This window comes from Topomyia yanbarensis, chromosome 3, assembly GCF_030247195.1.
Source record: "Topomyia yanbarensis strain Yona2022 chromosome 3, ASM3024719v1, whole genome shotgun sequence".
Classification (NCBI taxonomy): Eukaryota; Metazoa; Arthropoda; class Insecta; order Diptera; family Culicidae; genus Topomyia; species Topomyia yanbarensis.
This window is the reverse complement of record NC_080672.1, coordinates 360,628,633-360,654,804: the sequence shown is the minus strand read 5'-3', so window position 1 is coordinate 360,654,804 and position 26,172 is coordinate 360,628,633. Positions and strand designations below refer to the sequence as shown.

General features: G+C 38.7%; 1 protein-coding gene across 6 annotated transcripts in view; it reads right to left on the bottom strand.

The window, feature by feature from the left end:
* The window catches only part of LOC131693705 (RING finger protein nhl-1), a 259,363-nt gene that overhangs the window by 45,785 nt on the left and 187,406 nt on the right, over positions 1-26,172 (bottom strand). For all 6 annotated transcript variants that reach the window (XM_058981776.1, XM_058981779.1, XM_058981777.1 and 3 more), the window contains 3 exons: positions 24,556-24,715; positions 24,351-24,491; positions 23,432-23,508 (listed from right to left, as the gene is read on the bottom strand). In XM_058981776.1, coding sequence (XP_058837759.1) covers positions 23,432-23,508; positions 24,351-24,491; positions 24,556-24,715 — 378 coding nt within the window. The remainder of the gene's footprint in view (positions 1-23,431; positions 23,509-24,350; positions 24,492-24,555; positions 24,716-26,172) is intronic.

The window sequence follows — 26,172 nt, the reverse complement described above, 5'->3', positions numbered from 1 at the left end:
TAAAAATACTGTAACCAAAGGTTAACAAGAAATCGGATAACTTTCCAAAAACTAAACCAAATCCAACGATTGTTCAAAACTTTCTAAGATCAACAGTATGCTTCCTCCAACCTGCATAATTTCGGATCACTCAAATTATAAATGGCTACTAATTTACCGTTTCGTTTCAATACCATTGTGGTTGGTGCAGTTGTACATCCGTATCACATTTCAAACATTTACCACAACGAGAAAAAGTTTTAGCCCACCGTAAATCTTACGGATGATTGCAACTGATAGCCACGGAGCGCTGAACTTTGACTGGCTGACAGCCAATCGGACCTGTTTCGCTTTGCAATCAGAAGCAGTTTCCTGAGTTCCCAATACCACAAATACAACGATTGGAACTTTATCGATAGCAGCCCAAATGAGATAGCAAAACTTATCCCGGCTCCCCCCGGTATCATCAACATCATCAGCAGCAGCAGCAAAGGATCAAAAGTTGAAAGGAATAGTTCTGCCAGTTTGGATATGAAACTCGCCGAACTTTGCCAAACCCGCTGCCAACGAATGAAAACCGATGCCGTAAAATTCGGAAAATTGATTTTCTCCTTCGATCGAAACTAATTTCTTTCCAACTTTTACAAACAATCGTAGATTAATGAATAGGTCGAGGGTGGAAAGCTCCTCTTTCATAGTCAGACTGGGTCAGTGTGGGTTAAATTGCCTGCAACATGCCTTCTGGTCGTCAAGTCAATTTGAGTTGTAATGAAATTTCTTTATTTGTTTAAGTAAAGATGCTTCGGATTGCCGTCTGACCAACTCCATCTGTGAATCGTTTGGAATATTTTCATCGGTCGAATCACCCGTTTGGGATTTGTTTAATGTAAAGAATAGTTTGGGGTGTGTAACTTTTGTCGATGTTGTTTTACCGGTTGTATAGGATTAATCATGGGTGTATTCAGAAAAAAACATAATACCAAAATTGGCTCCCCTCCCCCGATGTCACAGATTCACACATTGTCCCTTCTAGTTCGTAACGAATTCTTAAAAAAAAATCTGTCGAAAACCCATTACGCCGCGTTCTAGGTTAGTCTCCCTCCCTCATATGCAACCTACTCCATAAGGGCTAACTAACTTAAATACTTGGCTATGGCGTGTTCTATTAAGTTAATAAAAAAATTTCAAAAATATTTTTGCCGTTCTCATATAGAAAGGTTATGCAATCACTCTGAAAATTGTTAACCTAATCCCGGCCTAGAGGGCCGAGTGTCATATGCCATTCGACTCAAATCTTTGAGATTGGAAAATGTCTGTGTGTGTATGTGGGAATGTGAAAAAACCGTTTCCGTTTCCCAGAGATGGCTGGACCAATTTGCACAAAATTATTCGCAAATCAAAGGTACAGCCTTGTCATCGGCTGCCATTGAATTTTTTATTCATTGGACTTCCGGTTCTGGAGTTACGGTTTCAAGAGTGCGACCACACAGAAAATTCCCATATAAACTGAACTGAAAAATGTTCAAAGGGGGGAGTAAAGGAAAATTTCAAAATCAAACTCGTATTTTTGTTTGTTGCTTGACTTTAATATGCATGAAACGTAGAGAACCTAACCCCGGCCAATTTTTTTTGCTTATGTATGTTTTCTGTATTTTAACAGGGACGTAACCAGGGGTATGCAGTCAGGGGTGCCCCCATCATTGCACACCCTTCCCTGAGCTCCCTTCTATGAGCTCCCTTCCATGAGCTCCCTTCCCTCTCAAGTCCCTTCATTATGCCTCTCTCCCCATCAAGCCACCTCCCCTCAAAGCCCCTACCAGATAATCCTCAAAAACGTGCACCCTCTCCAAACCCACCCCTCTCTCTTCCCAATCACCTTCATCTAGTAGGCATACCAAGATAGGCTGGGGGATGATTCGGTTGTGGGTTATTCATCCCTTTCACACGCACCCCCGCATGATAAAATAAATTTACCGAAAGACAACATTGAGCTAATGCTAATTGAGCTAACTAAATATTATACGGACCCCTCTTTCTGAATCCGCCGCTGATTTCAAAAGTTTCAGCGTCAATACATAGCATCTCAAGTTCGTGGCCTTCGATCCTTTGTATGTATGTGCAAATCGTTCTGAATATGTAAAGGGCGAACACGAAATTATTGCGACGCATTCAACAGGGCATAACTTTTTTACCATTGGGTAAAAATCAACCAAATTTTGCACACTTTCTCATTGATGTGTATTGTTTACATGCTGTCAAACTCGAAGTCGTGTTTTTCGATTCAACGAAAATGGAGGTGAACCAACGCGAATCGAGAGAACAAATTCTTTCCAAACACCTGGAATTTCCTGACCTGTCGCACCGATAGTTGGTTCACCATTCAACCGTCTCCAGAGTGTTGAAGCGGTTCCAGGAGCGGTTGACGTTGGACCACGGCAAAGGAGCTGGAAGAAAACCGGGACCGGAGAACAAAAAGACGGAGGGAAAGATGAAGCGGATGATTAAAGCAAATCCCAACGTTTCAAGCCGTGATTTGGCTAAAAAGATCGGCATGTCGCAGAGCTACGTCCAGAATGCAAAGAAGAGAGCTGGACTACATACATACAAGGTACAGAACTTCCCAAACCGCGATGAGCGGCAACAATCGACGGCTAAAACTCGGGCACGGAAGCTCTACGAGAAAATGCTGACAAAATATGGCTGCTGTGTGATGGACGACGAAACGTATATAAAAGCCGATTTTAAGCAAATTCCGGGGTTGGAGTTTTTCACTGGCAAGAGCAAGTTCTATGTGGACGACAAATTTAAGAAGAAGAAAATGTCGAAGTTCGCCTCCAAATATCTCATTTGGCAGGCCATCTGCTCTTGCGGACTGAGGAGTGAGCCTTTCGTGACAAAGCTCACAGTAAATGGCGAGATCTACAAATCTGAGTGCCTCGAGAAGCGCCTTTTGCCGTTCTCGCAGCAGCACGACGAAGCTCCGCTATTTTGGCCAGATTTGGCATCATGCCACTATTCTAAAAGTGTCCTGGAGTTGTATGAGGCCAATTTTGTCCATTTTGTTCCAAAGGACATGAATCCGCCAAACTGTCCGGAGCTGCGCCCGGTGGAGCAGTACTGGGCAATGATGAAGCGGGAACTTCGGAAGAGCAAGAAGACAGTCAAAGACGAGAAGGACATGTTAAGAAAATGGAAAAAAACTGAGAAACTGGTACCGGATGACACTGTAAAGACTTTGATGGAGGGCATCAAGCGAAAAAGCGATCAATTTTACACTCAAGGCTCCATCGATTAACTTTTCTTTTGATTTTTGAAGTAAACATATGCATAACACTACCCTAAAATTTTGGTTTGATTTTAAACATTATAAGAAAATTGGCATGACATTTTCGGTGTTGCAATAATTTCGTGTTCGCCCTATAACCCTCTAGTTCCCAACACCGCCTCTAGGCGATCTCTTTAAAAATCTAAATAAAACTACTAAAACATGATTGTATGTTGTCATCCGCACTAGTATTTCTTCCCAACGCTCACACCTTTCATACACACACATTGTTTGAATAATCGTAGCTTTCTGCTGAAGGCAATTGAAGCTCAAAGTTGAAAATTCGATGAAAACGTAGAAAAAAACTATTTTGTGTTTTGTGGTAATTTTCATTAAACAAATTTTAATTATTTTTGGAAATTTTAATAACCAAAAAAAAATATTTTTGAGTAGCCTGTTAGTAGCATTTTACTGTAGATGTGAATTGGTTTAGTGGAATAATTCGGAAGTTTAGCTTTTATGGTAAAACATTGTACCCGCCTAAAGGCGGTGTTGGGCACCTGGGCGAAAAAATATAGTCTTTTGTGATTACTTATCGTACTAGCTTTATGTGCAATTTTAGCTGAAAAGGAGCATGTTTAAAATCTTTGGGTGAATGCTGCTGTTAGAATATGGATGTCCTTATGATTTCATTATATTTAGGGGAGTCTGGGGTAAGTTGGCGGTAGCTTTTTTTTCTCCTTTTGTATTAGACATATGGAGCTGGTCCTGCACTTCAAGTACTGTGTAATACATTCTCCCATGTACTTATGTTGTATTAAATTCTGTTTCGTTCATGTTAAGCGTTAAGTTTTTGAGCATATTAGAGTGACGAGCCCATTTTAGTCGTATTAGGGAGGGTGCCTCACCATTTCATTATTTACTCGGAATACAATTGATGTAATGCCAATGCATACCAGTATCTTTGCTTTCCAATGCGTTGAACAAAGATGGCTAACGCTGCTCTAACCACCGGCTTCACATGGTTAGGGCAAAAATAGGCTCATTACCCAAGGAGAAGTTTTTAAATTTCAGCTTCTTTGTTATTTAGAGCTAGTTCAAAGCTATGACTAGATTTTTCGATAGCGCGCGAAAGAACTTTCCGTGGCCGTATATACAATATACGTAACCACAAACAAAATTTGTTCTTTTTTGTTTGGTTACTTCGGAATTTCACCTGAATAATCTCGAAAATTCTCTTTTACACGATCTTCTTAAAATAAAAAATAAAACATGATAAGTGAAACCATCGCCAGCAGACACTGGTCTCCCCTACTATAAATGGAAGTCAATCATTAAAAAACCAAAGCACTAGAGAAATTCTCCTTAGCTTGGGTAATTTACGTTCTGATGGAGTCCAAAATATGAACCATTTGAATTCGCTTATGTTGAAGTAATTAGAAGAAAGAAAGTTTTTGTTTTTTATTCGCCCAGGTGCCCAACACCGCCTCTAGGCGGCCTACTTATTTTAAGGCTTTAATGAAAAATCCATTGCTTACTTGAATTATCAACATTATTTTCGTTTTTCTCATCACGAAACCCACCTGCAAAAGTTTTTTCAAGTCAAATAAAAATTTGGGCACTAGAGGGATATACATTGTCACTATTATATTGAACATAACCAGCCATGGGATCGCTTGAAGACGCGTGCTGTTCAACATCGGTTCCGCTCCGTAGGGCTTAAACTAATTTAAAGCCCTTATATTTGAGTAAATCGGGGCAAACGGGTGCATCACAGGTTTGCTTTCGAGAGGCCGCCGCTTTCGAAGACCGTGGTCTCGGTTATGCGCCTTCGCCACAAGAATTAGAGCAGTATAGAAATTAATAATGCACTATGTGTACATTAGACTGCCCAGAAAAATAATGAATTTTTGAAAACTCAATCGGCCCACCCCTGAGTCGATTCCTAGTCCCACCAGGAGTGCTTGCTCTAAATTTGAAGCAAATCGGACAAGTCTAGCTACCGGACCAACGTGCTTGAAGTTTGTATGGGATTTTTCGACAATTTACATGGAGAAAACCCTCTTGCACACATTTTCGCCGCTAGGTGGCACTGTATACATCAGATTATCACCAAAAGTGAATCTTAAGAAGATAATTTTATTATCTACAACTTTGTTGAAGATTGCAAAGAGATCCGACTCCAATAGGAAAAGTTAATAAACTTTTAACGAAGTGATGTCTGATTCAGTTTTGCATGGGGCCTAGCAGTGCAAGATAGTGTAATAGTACTAGGTTCTAACAAACTAAACATTTTTGTGGATTAATGGTTAGATTTAGCTGAATAGTATGTTCGGAAGAATTGCAGTACATAATACGAGTTATGTTTTGGTTAGAATATTTTAGTTCAATCTGTGACCGCATAGATGGCGCCAACACTAACTTTTCAACGGAGAGAGATAGAATATCGAGATGTTTGGAAGAATTACTGCAATATTCTTGTTCTACAACTTTGTAGAAGACACTTAATTTCTATCTCTCTTCGTTGAAAAGTTAGTGTTGGCGCCATCTATGCGGTCAGATGTGGAACTACAATTTTCCAACCAAAACATAACTCGTATTATGTACTACAATTCTTCCGAACATACTATTCAGCTAAATCTAACCATTATTCCATAAAAATGTTTTGTTTGTTAGAACCTAGTACTGATACACTACCATGCACTGCTAGGCCCCATTCAAAACTGACTCAGATATCACTTAGTTAAAAGTTTAATAACTTTTCCTATTAGAGTCAGATTGCTTTGCAGTCTTCAACAAAGTTGTAGATAATAAAATTATCTTCTTAAGTTTCACTTTTGGTGATGATCTGATGTATACAGTGTCACCTAGCGGCGAAAATGTGAGCAAGTGGGTTTTCTCCATGTAGATTGTCGAAAAATCCCATACAAACTTCAAGCACGTTGGTCCGGTAGCTAGACTTGTTCGATTTGGCTCAAATTTGGAGCAGACACTCCTGGTGGGACTAGGAATCGGCTCAGGGGTGGGCCGATGGGGGTCATTTTTTTTCTGTCACTCTAGTGTACATATATTCAATAAGTTGTCGCTTTTAAAACTTTGTCACATTCCAAAATTATAAAGTTGGTAATTGCTGGCTGGATAGAATGTTTTACATTATAGATATAATTCGAAAGAACAGTTCATGATAAAAAGAAGGACATAAGCAAAAATTGAGAAGCAAGCAAAGCAAATAATAACCGAGAATCCTCGAAAGCTTAGCAAAATACGCTTCGGCTTCCTTTCCCGCTCACTATTAAGCATTCGGCATCTTGGTCTTCGGCCTAATGCCCATTCCACATAATGTGTATTCGGCCTAATATCCATTCGGTCTAATGTCCCCCCAAGTAACAATTGAAGTTTTATAGCACACTACTAATGCAATCTAAGTTTTAGGAGTGGCTTCAAGAGCGCCATCAAACTACACGGCATCGTTTACAATAACCACCGTGCAACGTGTTTTGACAGCATTCATATTCAGTCTCGTTACCTAATCTTCCTTTTGAACTACAAAAATGCCATTCGCACTACTCTACGTTCAACAAAATACAAATTACATTATTTGTATTTGGTTCAACGCTAATGAAGGCTAAGTAACTAGCTAATACCCATCGCGCGTTGCTGCGACTTTCAACGAAATATGAGATAAACACGATTTGTTCCGAAGCGCCATCTGGCGGGAAGATAATCTCCAACCAATAGCACACAAACACGCTCCATAACAAATGTCTACTACGTATAATTTTTCATCGCAATCGGTTAAGCCGCTTGGGAGATCATACATCATATACATACAAACAGCTAATACACATCGCGCGTTGCTGCGACTAGGGTTGCCACCTCTGGAGAGGCTCTGACCCGAAGATTTTCACTGACCGGGGGGAGGGTGGATATTGAGTGGAACAGAGCATAAATTAGAATCAAAGCGATTGCTCGGCATTTTTGAATACTTTAAGATCGCTTTTTATTACTACGTTAAAATAAAGCTGTAAATTTTTACTGTTGGAGAATGGTTTTGTCGGTTTAATCTGGTGTAGTATTTCATTTCCCCGAAAATAATACAAAAGCACCAGCTACTCTCGCTGTGGCGGATAAGCGGAATGTGCATTGCTCTTCTCCACAAACAACAGGAAAAGGAGAGCAAAGTAGGCAGGCCAGCGGCATCACACGGGAAGCACTATGTGGTGTTGGTTATTCATGACCAGAAGTCGCAACAAAGGGGCAAAACTCACCTCCCTAGCCAACAGTTAAGGGTCGCTGCTGGAGTAGCAACAACACCGGAATAACTCGTTTGATATTGACCTAGCCAGTTAGATTCGAACAAATCTGCCATACCTTGGTGCAGCTGGTGATAAGTACCACTAACAGTGAAGTGATTTGGTAAAATTGCAGTAAAATAACTTTTTTCCATTATTTTGCGCGACTTAGTGGGATGCAACATTTCAATTGTAGCATATAGCGAAATATTGTTTTCCTTAATTTGTACTAAATTTGATTTGTTTTTCATTTTCATTGCTTTGTGAAAGAAATCAGCAATATTCGGTGAACTCATCTTCACCACCTTGAAACGAAGGGATAGCCGGGCAAAATAAATCTGAACCAGAGTAACAGAGTAACTTAGACTTTTTAAATATTTTGTAAAGAATCAATTAATTACAAAAATATTGAAATTATGCTTTTTCCCACCAAACCCGGAGAAATTGATGTAAAACCCGGAGGCCCGGAGATCGCTCCCGAAAACCAGAGTCTCCGGGTCAAACCCGGAGAGGTGGTAACCCTAGCTGCGACTTCCAACGAAATAGAAGGAAAACACAATTTGTTTTGAAGCGCCATCTGGCAGCCGGATAACCTGTAATACAAACACGCTCTATAACAAATGTCTACTACTTATAATTTTTACAGCAATCGGTTAAGCCGTTTAGGAGTCCATAAATCATATACATACAAACATTGACTTTTATTGTGTACTGTTTGACGAACCGAGATGTATGCTTAGGGTCATTATCATGCATAAATGTTCACCACATATACCGGTAGATGGCTCCATGTGATCCTACAATATTTGCTTGTACCGATGCTGATCCGTTCTGCGGTGAATGTTCACGTTATGCCTCATACTATGCCATGATAAAGTATGCTCAATGCAACCGCCATCGTGTTGTACTGCTTTTATGGTACTTATAACAAGGATTATGATGCCTCTTTGCTGAAAATTAAGCGTAACATTTACTGTTTGTCCCAAATTGATTAAATTTCGACTCATCGCCTCAAAAAACGTTTCTCCATAAAGTTGCAGGCGTCTTTCCGTCCAACTTAGCGAAGTTTATTCTAGGTGTCGAATTGTTTTTAGAAATATTCGTATGGTTTACTGCTCACTGACATGCAATGATCTCGTATGCACTGGTGGCTCCAGGGACGGGCATGGGGGGGGGGGGGGTCATGTGCCCCACTATTCGACCAGAAGCTGTTTTGGTAAAAAGATGTTTGCATTTCCGTATGCCAAATATTTTAGAAATGATCAGTTTATTTTTTTAATTTTACCACTTCATTTAACCAAGTGCAAGCAAATTCTTTAAATTTGGTAACAAATGCAATTTCGAATTTTTTTAGCAATAAGTACATGCACATTGTGACGAACGAAAATTTGAAAGGATAGCGAGCTCATGTACGATTAATGTAATGACTGTTTTGCCCTTGATAATTTGAGCGGAGAAAGAATTGTTTGTGCAGTTATGTATGTTGTCACTCTCTCTATACATGCCTTCGTAGAATGTAGTTGAAATCTCGAACTTACAAACTGGAAAATAGCTTTACCGCACAGTTTTGTCCTGATTAAACCTTTCAATATAGGTGCCCATTTTAAAATATCGACCAGCAATATGGTGTTATAGGTTTAATGGGTCGAAAATAATTACAACGATCTTGTTTAAAATTTTCAAGTATTTACAATGAATGGGAAATATGATTGTTTGAAAATGCGAAGATCTGATTTGTTCCCATTATTCGCTATGTACCGACATAATTAGTTTGTGGCGTGACGCTGGTTTCGATTTGCTAGAATTTCTCTACAAAAGAACAAACACCGATTTAGTGCATAATTTTACGCGCGATTCCTACGAATCGCACCGAATGGTGAGTGGAGAAAGCCTTGAATTTTTAAAAAGACTATCAGGAAAACTAATTTTTAGCGTAAGGTTTCTGTACAGTGAATTGTGTTCGAGATGTAGTAGAAGAAATCCAATCTAGCAAACTGAGCAAGAGCATACTTTGTTGATTTATTGTTGAATATAGAGTTTCTAGTAATCACCAGCTTCAAATTCGAAGAAAGTAACGTCGCCAAAAAGTAATTGAATCAAAAAGCGCGCCAAGTAGAAGAAAAATCTTCTTGTAAAATGCGAAATATTGCTACAAAATAAATGACACATTAAACATGCTTTGTTGATCAGAATCAGAATAACGGAGTGTTGGTGGACGTGGGTAAAGTTAATTCATAAAAAATGGTGCATTTAAAAAAATATTTTGGAGATACAGAGAGTGTTAGTATATTCATTCACTTTTCATATATTTACTGCACAATTGAACAGTATTTCTTCAAATATCATAGCAGAATATTAAAAATTGAGCCAGTGACAGAAAATCTCTGGAGGTATCTCGTTTAAAACTTGCTTTGTGGTGTAAATCATAAATCAAGATATATTGAACCAATCGTTTTCAAGGTTTGTACAGTTCTTCTACATATCTCCAGGTATTGATCGAAGCTTTTATTTTTTTCCTAATATTTGAATTTTTTATAGCATTCTGCAGCTAAAAATGCAATTTTCGCTAAAAAAAATCATGAAACTTATTTTTGTGAACAAAGTTATGATCTTTAATGATGTTATGATATGAAGGAGAACTGTGCAAAATTTCAAACAATTTGGTTCAGTAGATTTAAAGGTATTCTGTACATCGCATTTATTCGTGGTGTCTCCAGAAGATTTTCAATATTTTGCGGTGAACATTAAGGAAAATATTGCTTAAATGTTGCATTATTGTCTGAATAGACTAACACTCTCGGTATCGCCATTTTTTTAAGCACGATATTTTTTCAACAATAATCCTACCCCCTTAAGCAAGAACTGATTTCATCAGTAGGTGTCGACTAACGGATAAAATTTGACGAAGATCGCGGACCACGCTACCAAATATTCGATTAGTTCCTTTTATGGGTCATCGTGAATTCGTCCTATATAACAGTGTTGCATTCTTTCAGCATTTTGCTTACATCCGAATTTTGATTGATATTGTAAGTAACGTTTTCCGCAAGCGCAAGATTTAGTGGCTGTTTTAGGGCAGAGCTGTTCGTCCATAATCCAGCAATGTTGATTTAACTTCAGATGAAGCGATCGCAGGTGCAATTTTCGATTTAATTTTCGACAAATTCATGCAATTCATTAGTATTATATTGTCATTCGCGTAATAGATCTCTATCAAATAAATTCTTGCCATTTCATTTACGTGCTGGTAAACATACATGCAACAAAATTTTAGATTTTTGAAGTAATTGATAGATATTGCATCAGAAACCCTCCCTCTCCTTCAGATTCCGAAACCAACAATCATGTCCACCGTTTTGGTGCCAAATCATATATAATATATATAGCTAAAAAAGTTCTACAATACCCCCCCCCCCCCCCCTCTTTCCTCGGATTAGGTACTTCTCACCCTTCCCATTGTTCACAAAAACCACCCCATGACCATCTCCTTAGTGGAAGGAATACTCATGTCAAAATTGAATCCATCGCTAATAATCACATTGAATGAATAGATAAGGATTACTTCAGAACCCTTTCCCCCCCCCCTCCGCCCTTTCTTGGTCCACTCCCATCATCCATTGGCTCAGTAGGAGAAATACATATGTCAAATACTAATAAATATGGAGATATAAATAATTCTTTGCCTAAAAAACAGCCCCTCCCCCCCTTAAGCTCAATTTACCCCCTCCCAAGCCATGCCATGAACATTTTCTTGGTGGAAAGAATACGTATGCCAAATTTCATCAAGATCGGACTTGTAGTTTAGAAGTAGTTAGCGGACATACATACAAACATACATTGATTTATATATATATATATATATATATATATATATATATATATATATATATATATATATATATATATATATATATATATATATATATATATATATATATATATATATATATATATATATATATATATATATATATATATATATATATATATATATATATATATATATATATATATATATATATATATATATATATATATATATATATATATATATATATATATATATATATATATATATATATATATATATATATATATATATATATATATATATATATATATATATATATATATATATATATATATATATATATATATATATATATATATATATATAGATAGATAGATACAAAATCTGATCCAAAAAATCATGGATTTGAACGTTCAATTTCACTATGAAGTTCTTCATGATTAAAATAAATATTTAACCCCTTCATACCCATGTTGTTTATAAAAAACAACGTTTTTACACATCCATGACCTTTGATTCAGGCAAGAATTTCTCACAGAAACAAGTATGACTAATTGTGACTCTCACCTTTCATTTAAGCTCGAATGGTTGTAAGTATTATACGTAAAACTAAAGTTATTGCAATTAGTGTGATTGGATTCCTATTAAGTATTGCTTCCAGGAACAGTATAAATTAACGGTGAAAAATGGAATTTTTATAAATCTTCGTTATCTTGAAATATTTTGGAAAACTGATTAAACCTACCCATTTCGATTAATTTTGGGCTACATTTTCCAAGCAATTGGACTATTCTAAAATATCTAGGAGAATTGTATCGAGCACCGGAAGGTAAAAGTTGCGCACCTTGTGCACTGCAAGATTGTTGGCCCCACCAGTTTTACGGAAAAAAGTATAGAAATCCTATATGCGCTAGAGTAAAATTAGGCATGAAAGGGTTAGGTATCGATATGTCTTCGGTACTACCGGCAAGAAGGGTATCAATGCCGCGTTATAGATTCATGCCAAAAAGTGTCGGTATTTGGAGCCTTAGTTTCCATATTCCAATGCTAAAGTTTTTCCAAGAAGATGGCAGGTCTAACTAGTGGGTCTTTTATCTATCATCATTTGATGCAATAGAGCAATATATACTAGGGTGACAATAAAACGACCATTTTTGAAATCACTAATCTACACCCCCTAGCGTCGTTCCAAATCATGAAAAAATGACACTGTCCAAATTTGAGCGAAATCGATTAACTCTAACCCCTCCCCCAAAGAGCTTAAAGTTTGTATGGGATTTTTGGCCAAAATGTATGGGGAAACACAGTTCACAAAAGTTCACAGTTCACAAAATCGCCGCTAGAGGTCGCTGTAAACTTCCGATCACTGACCTAGGAAGGAGTTAAGCTTTTGAAGATATGCTGAACAAGTTTGTCGAAGACTGCAAGACAATCCAACCAACCGTTAAAGAGTTATTAACGTTTAAAGTTGGATACTGCTGCTTAACATTCGCAAAGGGCGTACTCCGCTTATCTCATGTATGTGAATCACGAGTGAAGGTGGGACAAAGTTAGGAAAAACACATATATCCCAAACGATGAGAGATAGAAAGCTATGATGTTCCACAAAGTTGTAGAGGAATAAAAGGACTTTTTGTTTTCACTGGAACGTTTCTGGATTTCTCCGCAAGGTGGCGGTAGTGAGCCAAGCAATTTAAAGGGAATGCTCCTATCTGTATAACGGTAAGAGATGGAGCATTTGAACGTTCTACAAAGTTGTAGAGTAGCAAAAAATATTTTCTTTTCTCATTTTAAAAATGCAGAATTCTATCACAAGGTGGCGCCAGTGATCAAAATTAATTCAAGGTAATACTCCTATCCATACAATGGCAAGAGATAGTGCAATCTGATGTTCTGCGAAGCTATATAGTATATCAAAGGCTTTCGTGTCTCGTTATTAAAATTGGAATAAGGACGCATATATACTGTGTGTATGAAGCTTAAGGAGTTACATACCTTTTTCTATTTTTCAAAAATCGAATTTTTTTATTACTTTATCTGAAAGTACAACTCCTTGAGAATATTTTTCCAAATTTTATAGAGATCCGAGAAATAGATCGAAAGTTACAGCGCTTCCAAGCGTGCTTCGTCTACTAAGCGCAGTGGTAATTTTAAACTCGATTATCTCGAAATACCGATTTAAAAAAAATGGTTTTCCCGTGATCACGATTCCTGAAATACCACTCAACCTATTGTCTTTATTTTTTTTTTTTAAATTGATCGTAATTAATTTTTCTCATACCTTAATAATTCCTTTTTTATGTTTGTTTTGCAGATGAGAATTTTTTAATACAATTTTAAAAGCCTAAAACAGCGATTTATTAGGAAACACATTCACGAATGCAGGAAAAATGTTGAAATGTAGTCTCCGGTTATTCAACTAGGTCGACTAATAGAATCCGACTAAAATTACAATTATTTTGCTCAAGATGTGTGGTTCGGTGCACGAAATTAGCGGTAACCAATCACGAACTGGTTTTAGTTGGGTGTTGTAAAATCCGTTTTTTCGGCTCGGTGCATGAAGTTACTAAAGCAGTAAAGAACCACGAACTGGCTACGGGCGGGTGTTTAAAATTCGGTTTTTCGTCGTGCATGCTACTCTCTAACTATCAGAAATGAAAATAATTTCCTCTGCTAGCCCTTTATTTTGCTTTAAACAGAAGCTAGGGTGGTTCTAACTTTAGCAATCTTTAAAATGAAACTTTTGAACGGTTCGAGATAGAGCTTGACTATTATCGATGAAGTTGTAGAACAACACATTTTAGCCAAATTTGCTGAAGACACGCAAGCTCTAGCTTTTATACATTCCATTGCCCGACAAATCCAAATGTAAGCTGTAAGGTGTTCCTTAAAAACGGCTTTATTTCTATAAAAAGTTTTCATTTTACACTAAAGTACCTTATGGACAGGGGTACAAAATTATTTTAAGGTGCATAATTTTCTTTAAAACTCCAACTACAAAAAAATTTTTCGTTTGAATGGTATGAGAACTTTTTTATAAAAAAATATAACTTTTTCATATAGCATTATCTTCGATTATGACACTTAACATTAAATACCGTTGTTGTCATATGATATAGCATGCTTTGTAGTATAGATCGCAAAAAATGGCAAATACAATATTTTTTACGTCTTGCAATATTTACTCAAAAAAGAGTTTATTTTTAGTAAAAAGTATATATAACTTTCTAACGAGAGATGCTAGAGGTTCGGTACATTGAGACAAAATGCTCTCCTTTAAAATATCTGAAAGTTTTTCTTATGTGATCCTTATGAAAAATTAAAACTGCAAAAGTTATATAAAGAAACCCATTTGTTAAGAAACATCCTATTTTTTGGTAAATTTCTTGTAAAATGGAAAATACACGACATAGAGTTCCAGTGTCTTCGATCAAGTTTTTTAAAATTTTATTTTCTACGAAGCTCTATCTCGAACCATTTAAAAGTTAATTTTAAGATTTTAAAAAGTTAGAACCACCCACATTAAAACGCTAGGTTCTATTATTCAAAAGATATAAGAACTTATGAAATCAAAAATAGAATTTTTGTAATCAACTTTATGAACTTTTAGAAAATAACGTATTCGTTATTTTTTGCTCAATTATAACTCTAGTAATGACCTTAGTTATACTTGAAAAAGAATTATTATTTGTTTGCCCCAATGAGTGATATTGTTATTGTTGGCGAAAAAGTGCTCATAACTCATCAGCAAAAATAGTTAGATATAATAGTTGCCATGAAACAGACATGAATAGTTGCCATGAAACAAGTTATTTTCCTTAAAACAATCTCAAAATTGTCTGTAGACTACTTCACTTTTAAATCAGTACCGCAAAAGTTATTTGACTAAAACAGTTTTTTCTGATAAACACTAAGAAACACCCTAACCTATAATTTTAAAATAAAAGTATAAGTTGTAAAATGAAAAGTATGATAGGTAGAGCTCACATGTCTTCAGCCAACTTTTCCAAGATTTGTCGTTCTACAACTTCGTTGAAGGTTATGTGGCTCTAGTTGGAATAATTAAAAAGTTATTTTTTTGATCTTGGTACAATTACCCTAGCTGTTTTTTTAAACAAAAAGAAGAAACCCACAAACTACGAAAACTTCTCCAAAGACTTATTAAGGCTAAGTTGTTTAGATTTAGAAAAATCTCAAAATTCCTGCTAAATTTACATTCTGGACCACTGGGGAATGGTAATCCTTATTTCTATGACCTCACATGGACTACAATTCCAAAGTATTGATTTGAATAGTTCAGTTTGGAAGTTTTGTTTGGTATCAGATACGACGAAAAATTGACCATCGGGTCTTCAAATGGGCATAGTATCCATTGCCTTCTACCAAAATATCAGTCCTGTACTCGTATAACCAATATCATTTGAATTGGGTTCGCAGCATATGGCACGCCTTGAGGCGACCAACGAGCACCGACGACAACAACATACACTATATTCCTCCGGCGATAGCGAGCAACATGCGCGATGAACCGCACAAAATACCCAGCTGTCGAGACGATCCACCCATTCTAGAGGATCTGCAAAAGCAAAATTCAAATATCTGGTGATGTGGTGATCTGCTGGGCAGGTAGCGCAATTGGCATGCACGCTATGCTTATTTGCAAAAAGGGGGATGCTGAATATAATAGAAGCACAGTGCGAATTGGATTGTAGCCTACTTAGGTATTTATCCCAGGCTGGCAATATTCTAGCACAATATAGTACTTAAGCCCTGTAGTCCGCGTAAGAAAACAGAATATATTTCGAGCAGCCTATTTCTAAGTTATTAGTGAGGCCAGATTTGATGAAAAAGTCACTAATTGGCATTCGAATGACCCTAGTAGTTCTCACCTATCACCAAATTAACAGTCCTGTAATCGTGCAACCAATGCCAGTCTAACTGGATTCACAGCGCATTGTGTACGCTTCTTCTGCGAGAGGTAATAAACGAGCTGACGCGCGGCACTATACACGACATCTCTGAGACAAGAGCGCTCTTAAAGTTAGTCAACAGTTAGTTAAAAAAATTAAAAATGCTATATAAATGAATGCAACAGGAGAAATATAAATGGGGTTACGAAGAAATTTAAGAATATAGGTTTTATCATAGCATGATAGTCTTAAGAAAACTTTGTAACATGTTATGTATAATAAAAGAATCTCTGCACAAGAAATAGGAGTAAAAATTCGAAAAAATTAGAAAACATTCAAAAGGTGTATTAAAATATATTCATACTCTATGCTGTTTGCACAACTAAGCGGCCTAAATTCCATTTTTACAACGAGACACGAAAGCCTTTGAAATACTATATAGCTTCGCAGAACATCAGATTGCACTATCTCTTGCCATTGTATGGATAGGAGTATTACCTTGAATTAATTTTGATCACTGGCGCCACCTTGTGATAGAATTCTGCATTTTTAAAATGAGAAAAGAAAATATTTTTTGCTACTCTACAACTTTGTAGAACGTTCAAATGCTCCATCTCTTACCGTTATACAGATAGGAGCATTCCCTTTAAATTGCTTGGCTCACTACCGCCACCTTGCGGAGAAATCCAGAAACGTTCCAGTGAAAACAAAAAGTCCTTTTATTCCTCTACAACTTTGTGGAACATCATAGCTTTCTATCTCTCATCGTTTGGGATATATGTGTTTTTCCTAACTTTGTCCCACCTTCACTCGTGATTCACATACATGAGATAAGCGGAGTACGCCCTTTGCGAATGTTAAGCAGCAGTATCCAACTTTAAACGTTAATAACTCTTTAACGGTTGGTTGGATTGTCTTGCAGTCTTCGACAAACTTGTTCAGCATATCTTCAAAAGCTTAACTCCTTCCTAGGTCAGTGATCGGAAGTTTACAGCGACCTCTAGCGGCGATTTTGTGAACTGTGAACTTTTGTGAACTGTGTTTCCCCATACATTTTGGTCAAAAATCCCGTACAAACTTTAAGCTCTTTGGGGGAGGGGTTAGGGTTAACCGATTTCACTCAAATTTGGACAGTGTCATTTTTTCATGATTTGGAACGACGCTAGGGGGTGTAGGATGCGAATTTTTTTTATATAAATCATTGTCACCCTAATATACACAATACGCAAATATACTGCAAAAATTGGAATGTGTTTACAATTCATTTTATATTTTGATTTTAATGTAATTATGCGAAAAAATAATTTCCAGACAAGATTCGAACAGGCGCATTTTTTGTACCCAGCTCCCTACGATATTTCTGGGTACGATGTCCCCAGAAAGAGCACATAATTATCATATTGATGATAGTGAAACATCTCCGCCCTCAAGCAAGATCATTTTATTTATCACGCACATCAACAGGCCGTACTCGGCCCCAATGATGGAAACTTAAACTAATTACATCTAAAAAACTGCAGGAATCGATTTCTCAATGATATTCGAGACAAATGAAAGTCGAACAAGTGCGACACACGATTGAAGAGGCGTTGTAGTCCCGTGATAGCGGCATTAGCTGTTTGAATAGTTCGTCGAAATGGCACTCTCAGAAGAACGTTTCCGCGTAACGTTCTGGACCTTGCTTGGATGTTAACTCGCTCTAGTAAATCTGGAGAATCGATGCGTCCTGACAGAAGATCAGAGATGAATAAGGCTCTTGCAGTTTCTCTACGACGCTGGAGAGTATCGAGCTGGATGAGTTGACACCGACTCTCGTAGCTTGGTAGACGAACAGGATCGCGCCAAGGCAGGCGTCGAAGAGCATACCGTATAAATTTTCGTTGAACGCCTTCAATTCTATCGCTGCTGTTCATGTAATTCGGGTTCCAGACCGCCGAACAATACTCCAGCGTAGAGCGCACTAAAGAGCAGTATAGGCTTTTGAGACAGTAAATGTCTGTAAAGGATTTAGCCGTACGGAAAATGAAGCCCAGGCTTCGCGATGCTTTACCAACAACATACGAAATGTGATTCTTAAATGTAAGTTTCGAATCTAACAGCACTCCAAGATCCTTAACGCAGCTCACCCGGGAAACAAGAGCTCCAGACAAGTTATATTCAAACTCAATGGGATCTTTTTTTTCTGGTGAACAATATCACAGAACATTTCGCCGGATTCAGAATCATTCGGTTGTTTTCACACCATCTGCTGAAAGTGTCGAATTGCTGCTGCAAATATTGTGCGTCCGATCGGTTCCTAATTCTGTTGATTTTTAGATCATCTGCATACGACAACCGTGGTCCTTTCAGCTGATAGTTTACATCGTTGAAATAGAGAGTGAATATTGATGGACCGAGATGACTTCCTTGCGGAATACCAGTCGTTGCGGAGAACAGTTTGGAGTATGCATCACCTATGTTCACACTGAGTTGACGGCCAACGAGATAGGATTGAAACCATCGCAGGAGTGATCCACTGAAGCCAAGTTTTTCCAATTTAGCGACTGCGATATCGTGATTGATTTTGTCGAAAGCTGCAGATAAGTCAGTATATATAACATCAGTTTGTTGATTCGCATCAAACCCTTCGGACACAAAAGAGGTTAGAGATAGTAGATTCGTCGACGTAGATCGATTCGGCATGAATCCGTGTTGGTCTTTAGAAATATATTCCTTACAGTGAAAAAACACTGACTCCACCACGACTAACTCAAAGAGCTTGGAAATGGCACAGAGCGCAGAAATTCCTCGATAATTGTCAATGTTTCTCTTATCACCTTTTTTGTGGACAGGAAAGATGAAAGCTGCTTTCCACAATTGAGGAAAAATCGCGGTTGTCAGTGACATTTTGAATAGTTGACAGAGAGGTTCCACCAAACCAGATATACACTTTTTCAAAAACACAGCAGGGACCCCATCTGGCCCAGGAGATGACGATGCTTTAAGCTTGGATGCTGCTGATACAATATCCGAGTGCTCCACATGAATTTCACTCACTGACCGTTCGAGTTGGGCCACGCCTCTAGCTGCAACGTCAATCTGCTGCGAGGACGTAATGTTGCTCTTTTCGCAGTTTTTAGCTGACGTAGCTCGGCTGTCTGCCAGGGGGATTGATCACTTCGTTGATTACACTTTAAGGGATGACGATCGATAAGGTAGCTCATTATATGGCAGAACGTTTCAGCGGCGGAGTTCACATCATCCTTGCTTAGCATAGAATCCCAGTTAATGCTTTGTAAAATATTCAAAATGCTGCTATAGTCGGCCCGCTTATAATTGTAACACACGGTGGGCGCGTGGCTCGAAAACTTCATAGGCGGTACGTCCTGGAGTGTAAGATGTAGAGGCGGATGGTGGCGAACATACTTTACTAGCGGGGTGAGGGCGGTGGAAATATGCGGCGATTGATCTCTGGCATTAACGAAGCATAGATCTAAAATCCGGTCGTTCTCGTTCGTTGTGCTGTTAATCTACAGAAGTGTAGCCGTGCTATAGCCATCCAGATGAGTAATGCTGCCAGGATGAAAAACAGATTCGTCTGCGTCGGGTTGTAGAAATCCGTTATGAACGGAACGCCACTTTATTGTAGAAAGGTTGAAATCGCCGAGAATCATGATTTCGTCAGTGAGTTGCGCCATCGCGGAAACAGAAGTCAATGATTCAGAATGAGAATCAACTAGTGCAGAGTCGCGAATTTTATCGGGAGGGAAATAAACCACACAAATATATAATGTTCGATTTCCCAATTTTATCGCTGCCCATACTTGTTCGATGCTGCTCCAAGCGTCATTTGTTATATGTTGAACTTTTAATCCACGACGCACAGCGAGCAAAACACCGCCACCGGAGGATTTGTTGCTGTTGAGAGGGCTACGATCACATCTGAGAACCTCGTAGTCAGAGCAAATCACCTGGCTGGAAAGGGTCTGCTCATTTAGCCATGTTTCTGTCAATGCGATGATGTCGTAACAGCAGTCCGAGGTAGCTAGACGATAGGTATTTGCACAGGAATTCATGCCTCCCACATTTTGATAGTATAAGTGGATGGGCGACGATTTTAGGCACGGAAGGCTGACCGGCACTCCTCGATTCATTCGTCTGGAATGTACACCGGGGCGATTGGAATGACTGCTAACAGCGGAAGGAGCGGGTGAACTGCATGAATTGGTAGCACTCGTGATGGAAGTTGGAGTGCTCCTCAGGAGGTTTCCAGCTGACTGCTGACAGCGATGACTCATTAATTGACAGTCGGAAGCATTCGAGCTAGAACAAACAGTTCCATCAGGAAAAACGGTTGATCATAATTTTGAAAATACTTGCCAAAGAGGGCAATTTGGAAGTCCCCCTCTCCATTCCCAGACACAGGGCCGGGACGACTGAAGATACTGCTGACTGCAAGGATTCCATATTGCTTTCTACGGTGCGTCCCGGTTGCCGTTGATCAACAGGCGAATTGTCGGTGCGTGGTCTAAAATAACTGCTATTTGCGATGGATTTATCCCAGTCGAGGTGTTTTCCGAAACCCATGCTTCTCGTCATTATTACGTTCTTGCCGAAAGTCGATGAACTCGCGGAAATACATCCCATCCGGCCAGGTATCGGCATTGAGAGCCATTTCACGAAGTTGAGGGTCAACACCAATTTTGAAAGAAATGAAATTAAGCCCGCTCAAATTTGCGTCTTTTTTCACTAACTTCTTCACTTCGACCGGATCGTCCGTTAACCGACCAACACAACTCAAGATAATACATCAAATTTAATTTCACGCTCAACAATACATCTTCTAGGTACTAGGCGCGGTTGTTGCACTTCTCGGGAAACAGTGGTGTTTAAAACAACAACTGTGTGCCGATTTTTATAATACTAGATGATTTTTAAAAGCACGTACACTGCTTTCTTGATATGCCGTCTGCGTTATGTGATATTCGAAAGAACTTCTTTCCCGATGTTCTTAATGGTGTTTGAGTGATGGGAAAGCAACAAGCCCTACTAACAACTACCAGATCTGACAATAGCAAATTATAAGTTCAAGCTACTCGTGACTTGGTGTACGTAGCTTGGACTTACAATTCGATATTATCAGATATGGTAGTTCTTTCGAATATCATATCACCTCGGTTAAGTGTGACATTTTTGTCACTGCCCTTGTACCCACGAATAGACGAATGGGTACGTCAATACTTAACATCAACCGCTACGGTGTAGTTTTACAGTGCAGGAATATAAGACATTGTATTTTTGTTTTCACACAATGTACAAGAAAACAAAAATCTTAAATCTGTTGCTTTGCGCGGTTATCCTTATCTGGTCGAGTTAGAGCAGACTGGACTACTGATTTTAAAGATTGAGAGATTTCAGGATACATGATTCGTCATAATCGACGAAGTGAAAAACTACTAGTTATAATACTCGTCTTGTTGCAAATGTCTAATCAATTATCACTGAATTAGGCAATTTCATGGACTAAGACATTTTGCTGATTTTCCGTAAAGAAAGTTAATTGAGTCCAAATAATGGTCAGGCAGAAAGATTAGTCAGACTGTTACCAACAAACTTACCTAATGATGAGAAGTCATCCGCTGTTACTCCTACTGTAGTCCGAGAACGTTCTAACAATGCTTTGGGCAATCTGATTGAAGGTGATGAGGTGTGGTACAAGAACCATAATCCTCATCATCATATGCGTTGGTTAAAGGCAACAAATTTCTAAAAATACATTCCAGGTTACGATTGGAAACGTGCCAATAATGGCACACCGCACTCAGTTAAGAATAACTGATTTTAACCACAGAAAGCCAAATGTGGTCTCGAGGTACGTTTCGTCCAAAAGGACGGAGTGTACTGATGCGGAGGTGGTCGAACACAGCGAAGAGGAGGAATTTAGAGGTTTCCCCGAAGAGGATTTCGTCAGGAGAGGCACGAAAAGGAAACTGTCGACGTCGGTTCAGGATCACGAAGGTCGAAAAGACAGCGAGCCACAAAGGTGGACTCAAATTTTATATATCATTGAATGATAATGAACTTTCGGAATTGAAAATGTCGAATTATGTAAATGTATTTATATCAGGGGAGCCTGAGATCGAACAATTTTTTTTGTATAATAGATCAGTTAAGCATAAATTCAAAATATTGTAAGCAGAAATATTATACCAATTTTATAAAAACAAAAGATGAACTAAGCAACTAAAGCGGTAACAGCTGTAGCATACGCCCTTTGCCTATGCTCGAATAGGAAAGCGTAACAGTAAGTAACGCTTCGAGGTTAACGTCATATAAATAGACGGCTGGACCGTCACTTGAGATTGAATTCCCAAACCGTACAGTTCGTTGTTTCTTAACTTTCCGGCAGTCGCGCTAGTGCACTGAGTACACGGTGCTCTGAATATCTAGCGGAATAGTCTTAAAACAGCTGCGGCTGCTCGTTCAGTGAACGATTTGCGCGACTTCCGGAGGGCTAACGCGCTTCATAAAGAAACTCTGTGAGTTTTAGGTTTTTCTTTGACATTACCTTAGAAATTAAAGTAAGTATTATATTCAAAACTCTGTTTTTTCGTTTCTATCTTTCATCACTCTTTTAATCGGTGTGACTACAAACATCCAAAACTGACATTTTAACTCAAAAAAAAAACTTTCAAACGAAAAATGTTAGGAATTTCGTGTTCAGAAACAATTTTGCACCTTAAAATATCTGAAAGCTGTTAAAGATCTGTTAAAATAATATTAATATATAAGTGGCTAAATTCCATGTTTTTCGCATTTCATGTTCATTAAAATGTAAAACATATGCTCCAAAACATTAGACTGTAACATATTGTCATACCCCCTCTCGTCCTAGACGTATCACATAATTTATGACTGTTCCCCGTAACCTTGACATGAAATAAGGCATCACGGTGAACATTGCATTTCGGTATAGTCCCTTCACTAATTGGTGCGGAACAAATTGCAAATTTGGTAAAAATTGGCTACGATCTATTATGGCCACTTGTGCAGTTGCGGCAACTCCAGCCGCATCAACAATGCTATTACCAATTTTGACAGACAAAATATTTGACCCGCTCATCCGAAATTGAAACGATTCAAATACTTCAAATGAGGATTTACTATCTGACCATCTACTTATTTCTACACTTACCTCGGAAATTTGAATTGACCCTCGTCGGAGCCTTCGCCGCCGAATGTGGTCACCACGCGACCGTTGACGTCAAAGATCTTAAAAAGGAAAAAAAAACAAAAAATTAAATGAATATTCCTTCGATAATAAGTCGATAAACAGCAACATATCCTATCGGCCGTCCCCCCGTTTTGGTTCAGTTCATTCGTCCTCATGAACGCATGTCCATCAAAGTAGCCTACCACCCGGAAACCGAACCGGAAACATGTTGCATAAACGAACGTATGTCGATGCCAACAAAGTGAAGTGTGTGTGTAGGGAGGAAAGGTGCGAACACCACAGCACGCCGAGCAGAAAAACCTATTCGATTTTGAAGTGCTGATTTTTCTGTTGTTAGATAAGAGCCCTCACCTAGCTAGGTCAATCTACATGTATTTGCCGTGTCGAAATATTGGTTTCCTTGATGAAATGCCACTTGATAAGGATTTTCCCCAGCAGCCCGAATCTCTGATGAATGGAATTGAATCGGATGGGATGGACTTTTATTGCGGCTGCACGCATCGAGTGATTGACCGGAAACAGCCTGCTCAAATGAAGGAATCGAAATGATTCGGTCGGATGAACGAACGGACACACAAATGTCTTCCCATTGTTACAAGTTAGGAATTCGTTCGTTTTCACACCAGTCAGCCGACAATATGTGAGAGCCAAATATGCTGGCCCTGGTTATCGGATTGTCTTCTTATTGAAATTCCATCTTGATAGTACGTTGATTGGTGGATTTTGTTTTTGTCTGTTTCGTGCGAGTTCTATTTGTGGAAAACTGTTAGATCGAATATTGGTGAACTTTCTGATTCTGCATCCCATTTCTAACATTCTTCGATTTATTCTAATAGCTTTGAAGCTAGACAAAAGATTACTGCATTTTTTTCTGTCTCACCTGAATGCGATGATTGTTGGAATCGGAAACAACGACACGATTCGTATTGGACACGGCAATGTAATGCGGATGTTCCAGCTGGCCTTCCTCTTTGCCGCATGATCCAAATTTACCGATGAAAGTGCCGTCCGATTGGAATACCTACAAAAAGAAAAAAATTACCATTCGTACACAACAGGCAGTGCTGGGTTATTAGGGGCCGAACCTGAATACGGTGATTTTCCTTATCGCACACGTAGATGAAACCTAGCGCATCGGTGGTGATACCCCACGGGTAGTTGAACTTGCCGTCCGCCGTGCCCTGGGTTCCGAATGAGCGCAGGAAGCGCCCGGCTGGATCCAGGACCTGTATACGATGGTTGTATCTGTTTGAAGGAAAAGAGAAAGTTGAAACTTTACTTAGAGATATGCCGAGGATAATAATATAAAGGGAGTCTCATATGAAAATATTCCATTGGAGATTCAAAGATGGCTTTTTGGTCTCGGATTTCAAACACAAAACATTTACTTTGCGTTAAAGTCAACGTTTCAAAGGGAGTACTCCCTTTGAAACGTTGACTTTAACGCGGTATAAATGTTTTGTGATTGAATCCCGAGACCAAAAATTATCTTTGAACCCACAAACTTAGTGGTCGTTCCCGTTCTTAATTATTCATTGGGTATTTTCTCTTGAAAATTTGGGTAGAAGTAGCTTAGAGTGTATTGTTTACATTGTATTTTTATCGCTGTCAGTTTTCGAAAATTGGAAAAAATGGTGTCACCCAAAAAGCAACGTTACGAATTGATTTTGCGCAAGCACCTGAAAAATCTGCAACTCTCTCATCGGGATATCGCTGTTACTATCAAACTCTGAGCATCGAACGGAAGGAGAAATGCGGTCAGAAGAGATGTTCTATTAGTGATCAGGGTCACAGACGTGTAGTGAAAGGGTTTAAGCGGGATCCAAATGCTACGGTCAGGGATGTGGCCAAGAAGTTGAATTTGTCCAATTTGTCTTTCGTTCAGAGAGCCAAGAATCTGGAGGGACTGCAAACGCACAAAGGGCAGAAGGCTCCAAATCTCTACGAACGTCATAATTCGGTGGGAAAGTCACGGGCCCGGAAACTGTACATCCAGATGCTGACGACGCCTCAAATATCGAACCACGAACCGTATGGGTAATCGCTTTGAGTACCAAGGAATTTAATGTTGGATTCCATGAACCTGAAGATTATTCCCGGGGATATGAAAGCAGAACAGTTGGGTGTCGAACTACCCTGACTTTCTGTCGGCTCTGGGAGAGGTTTCGAGGACTTTCCAGACTGCATTCTGATACGTATAAGTTCAGTATAGGGAAGAGTTTCTGGATTTGAAGAGATTGGGTTACAGAACGATACGGAATCGAAGAATGGTTCGTATTGTCTGTATCGATCGCACGATCAGTGACCATGCACTGGGTAAATAGATGAGACCAACGAAGAAGCGTGAGGAGTCGTGCTATGTCGATGCTGTAGATGTTTATAGATGGATAGAGCTGATTAGAGTGACTGCAACGACAGTGCGCTTTATAGTTAAACGTCAGCGTAACAAAGCTGGGTTACCAATCGTTAGATCCAAGACCACAAAGATCCATCACAAACACATCTAGGCTGAGCACTCGACTGTTCAGAAGCCACTTCAGCAGGAAGAACTTAGAGTAGCCGATACTATTCTGTGGAAGCATTTTTTCGGCTCTGTGTGTGCTAGATGATGAAAAAAAACTAACGGACGAAATCATTGACACTCGTCCATTGACATATATCTCACAAGAATCAGCTAAGGAAGAAGCCATTACAGCTAAGGA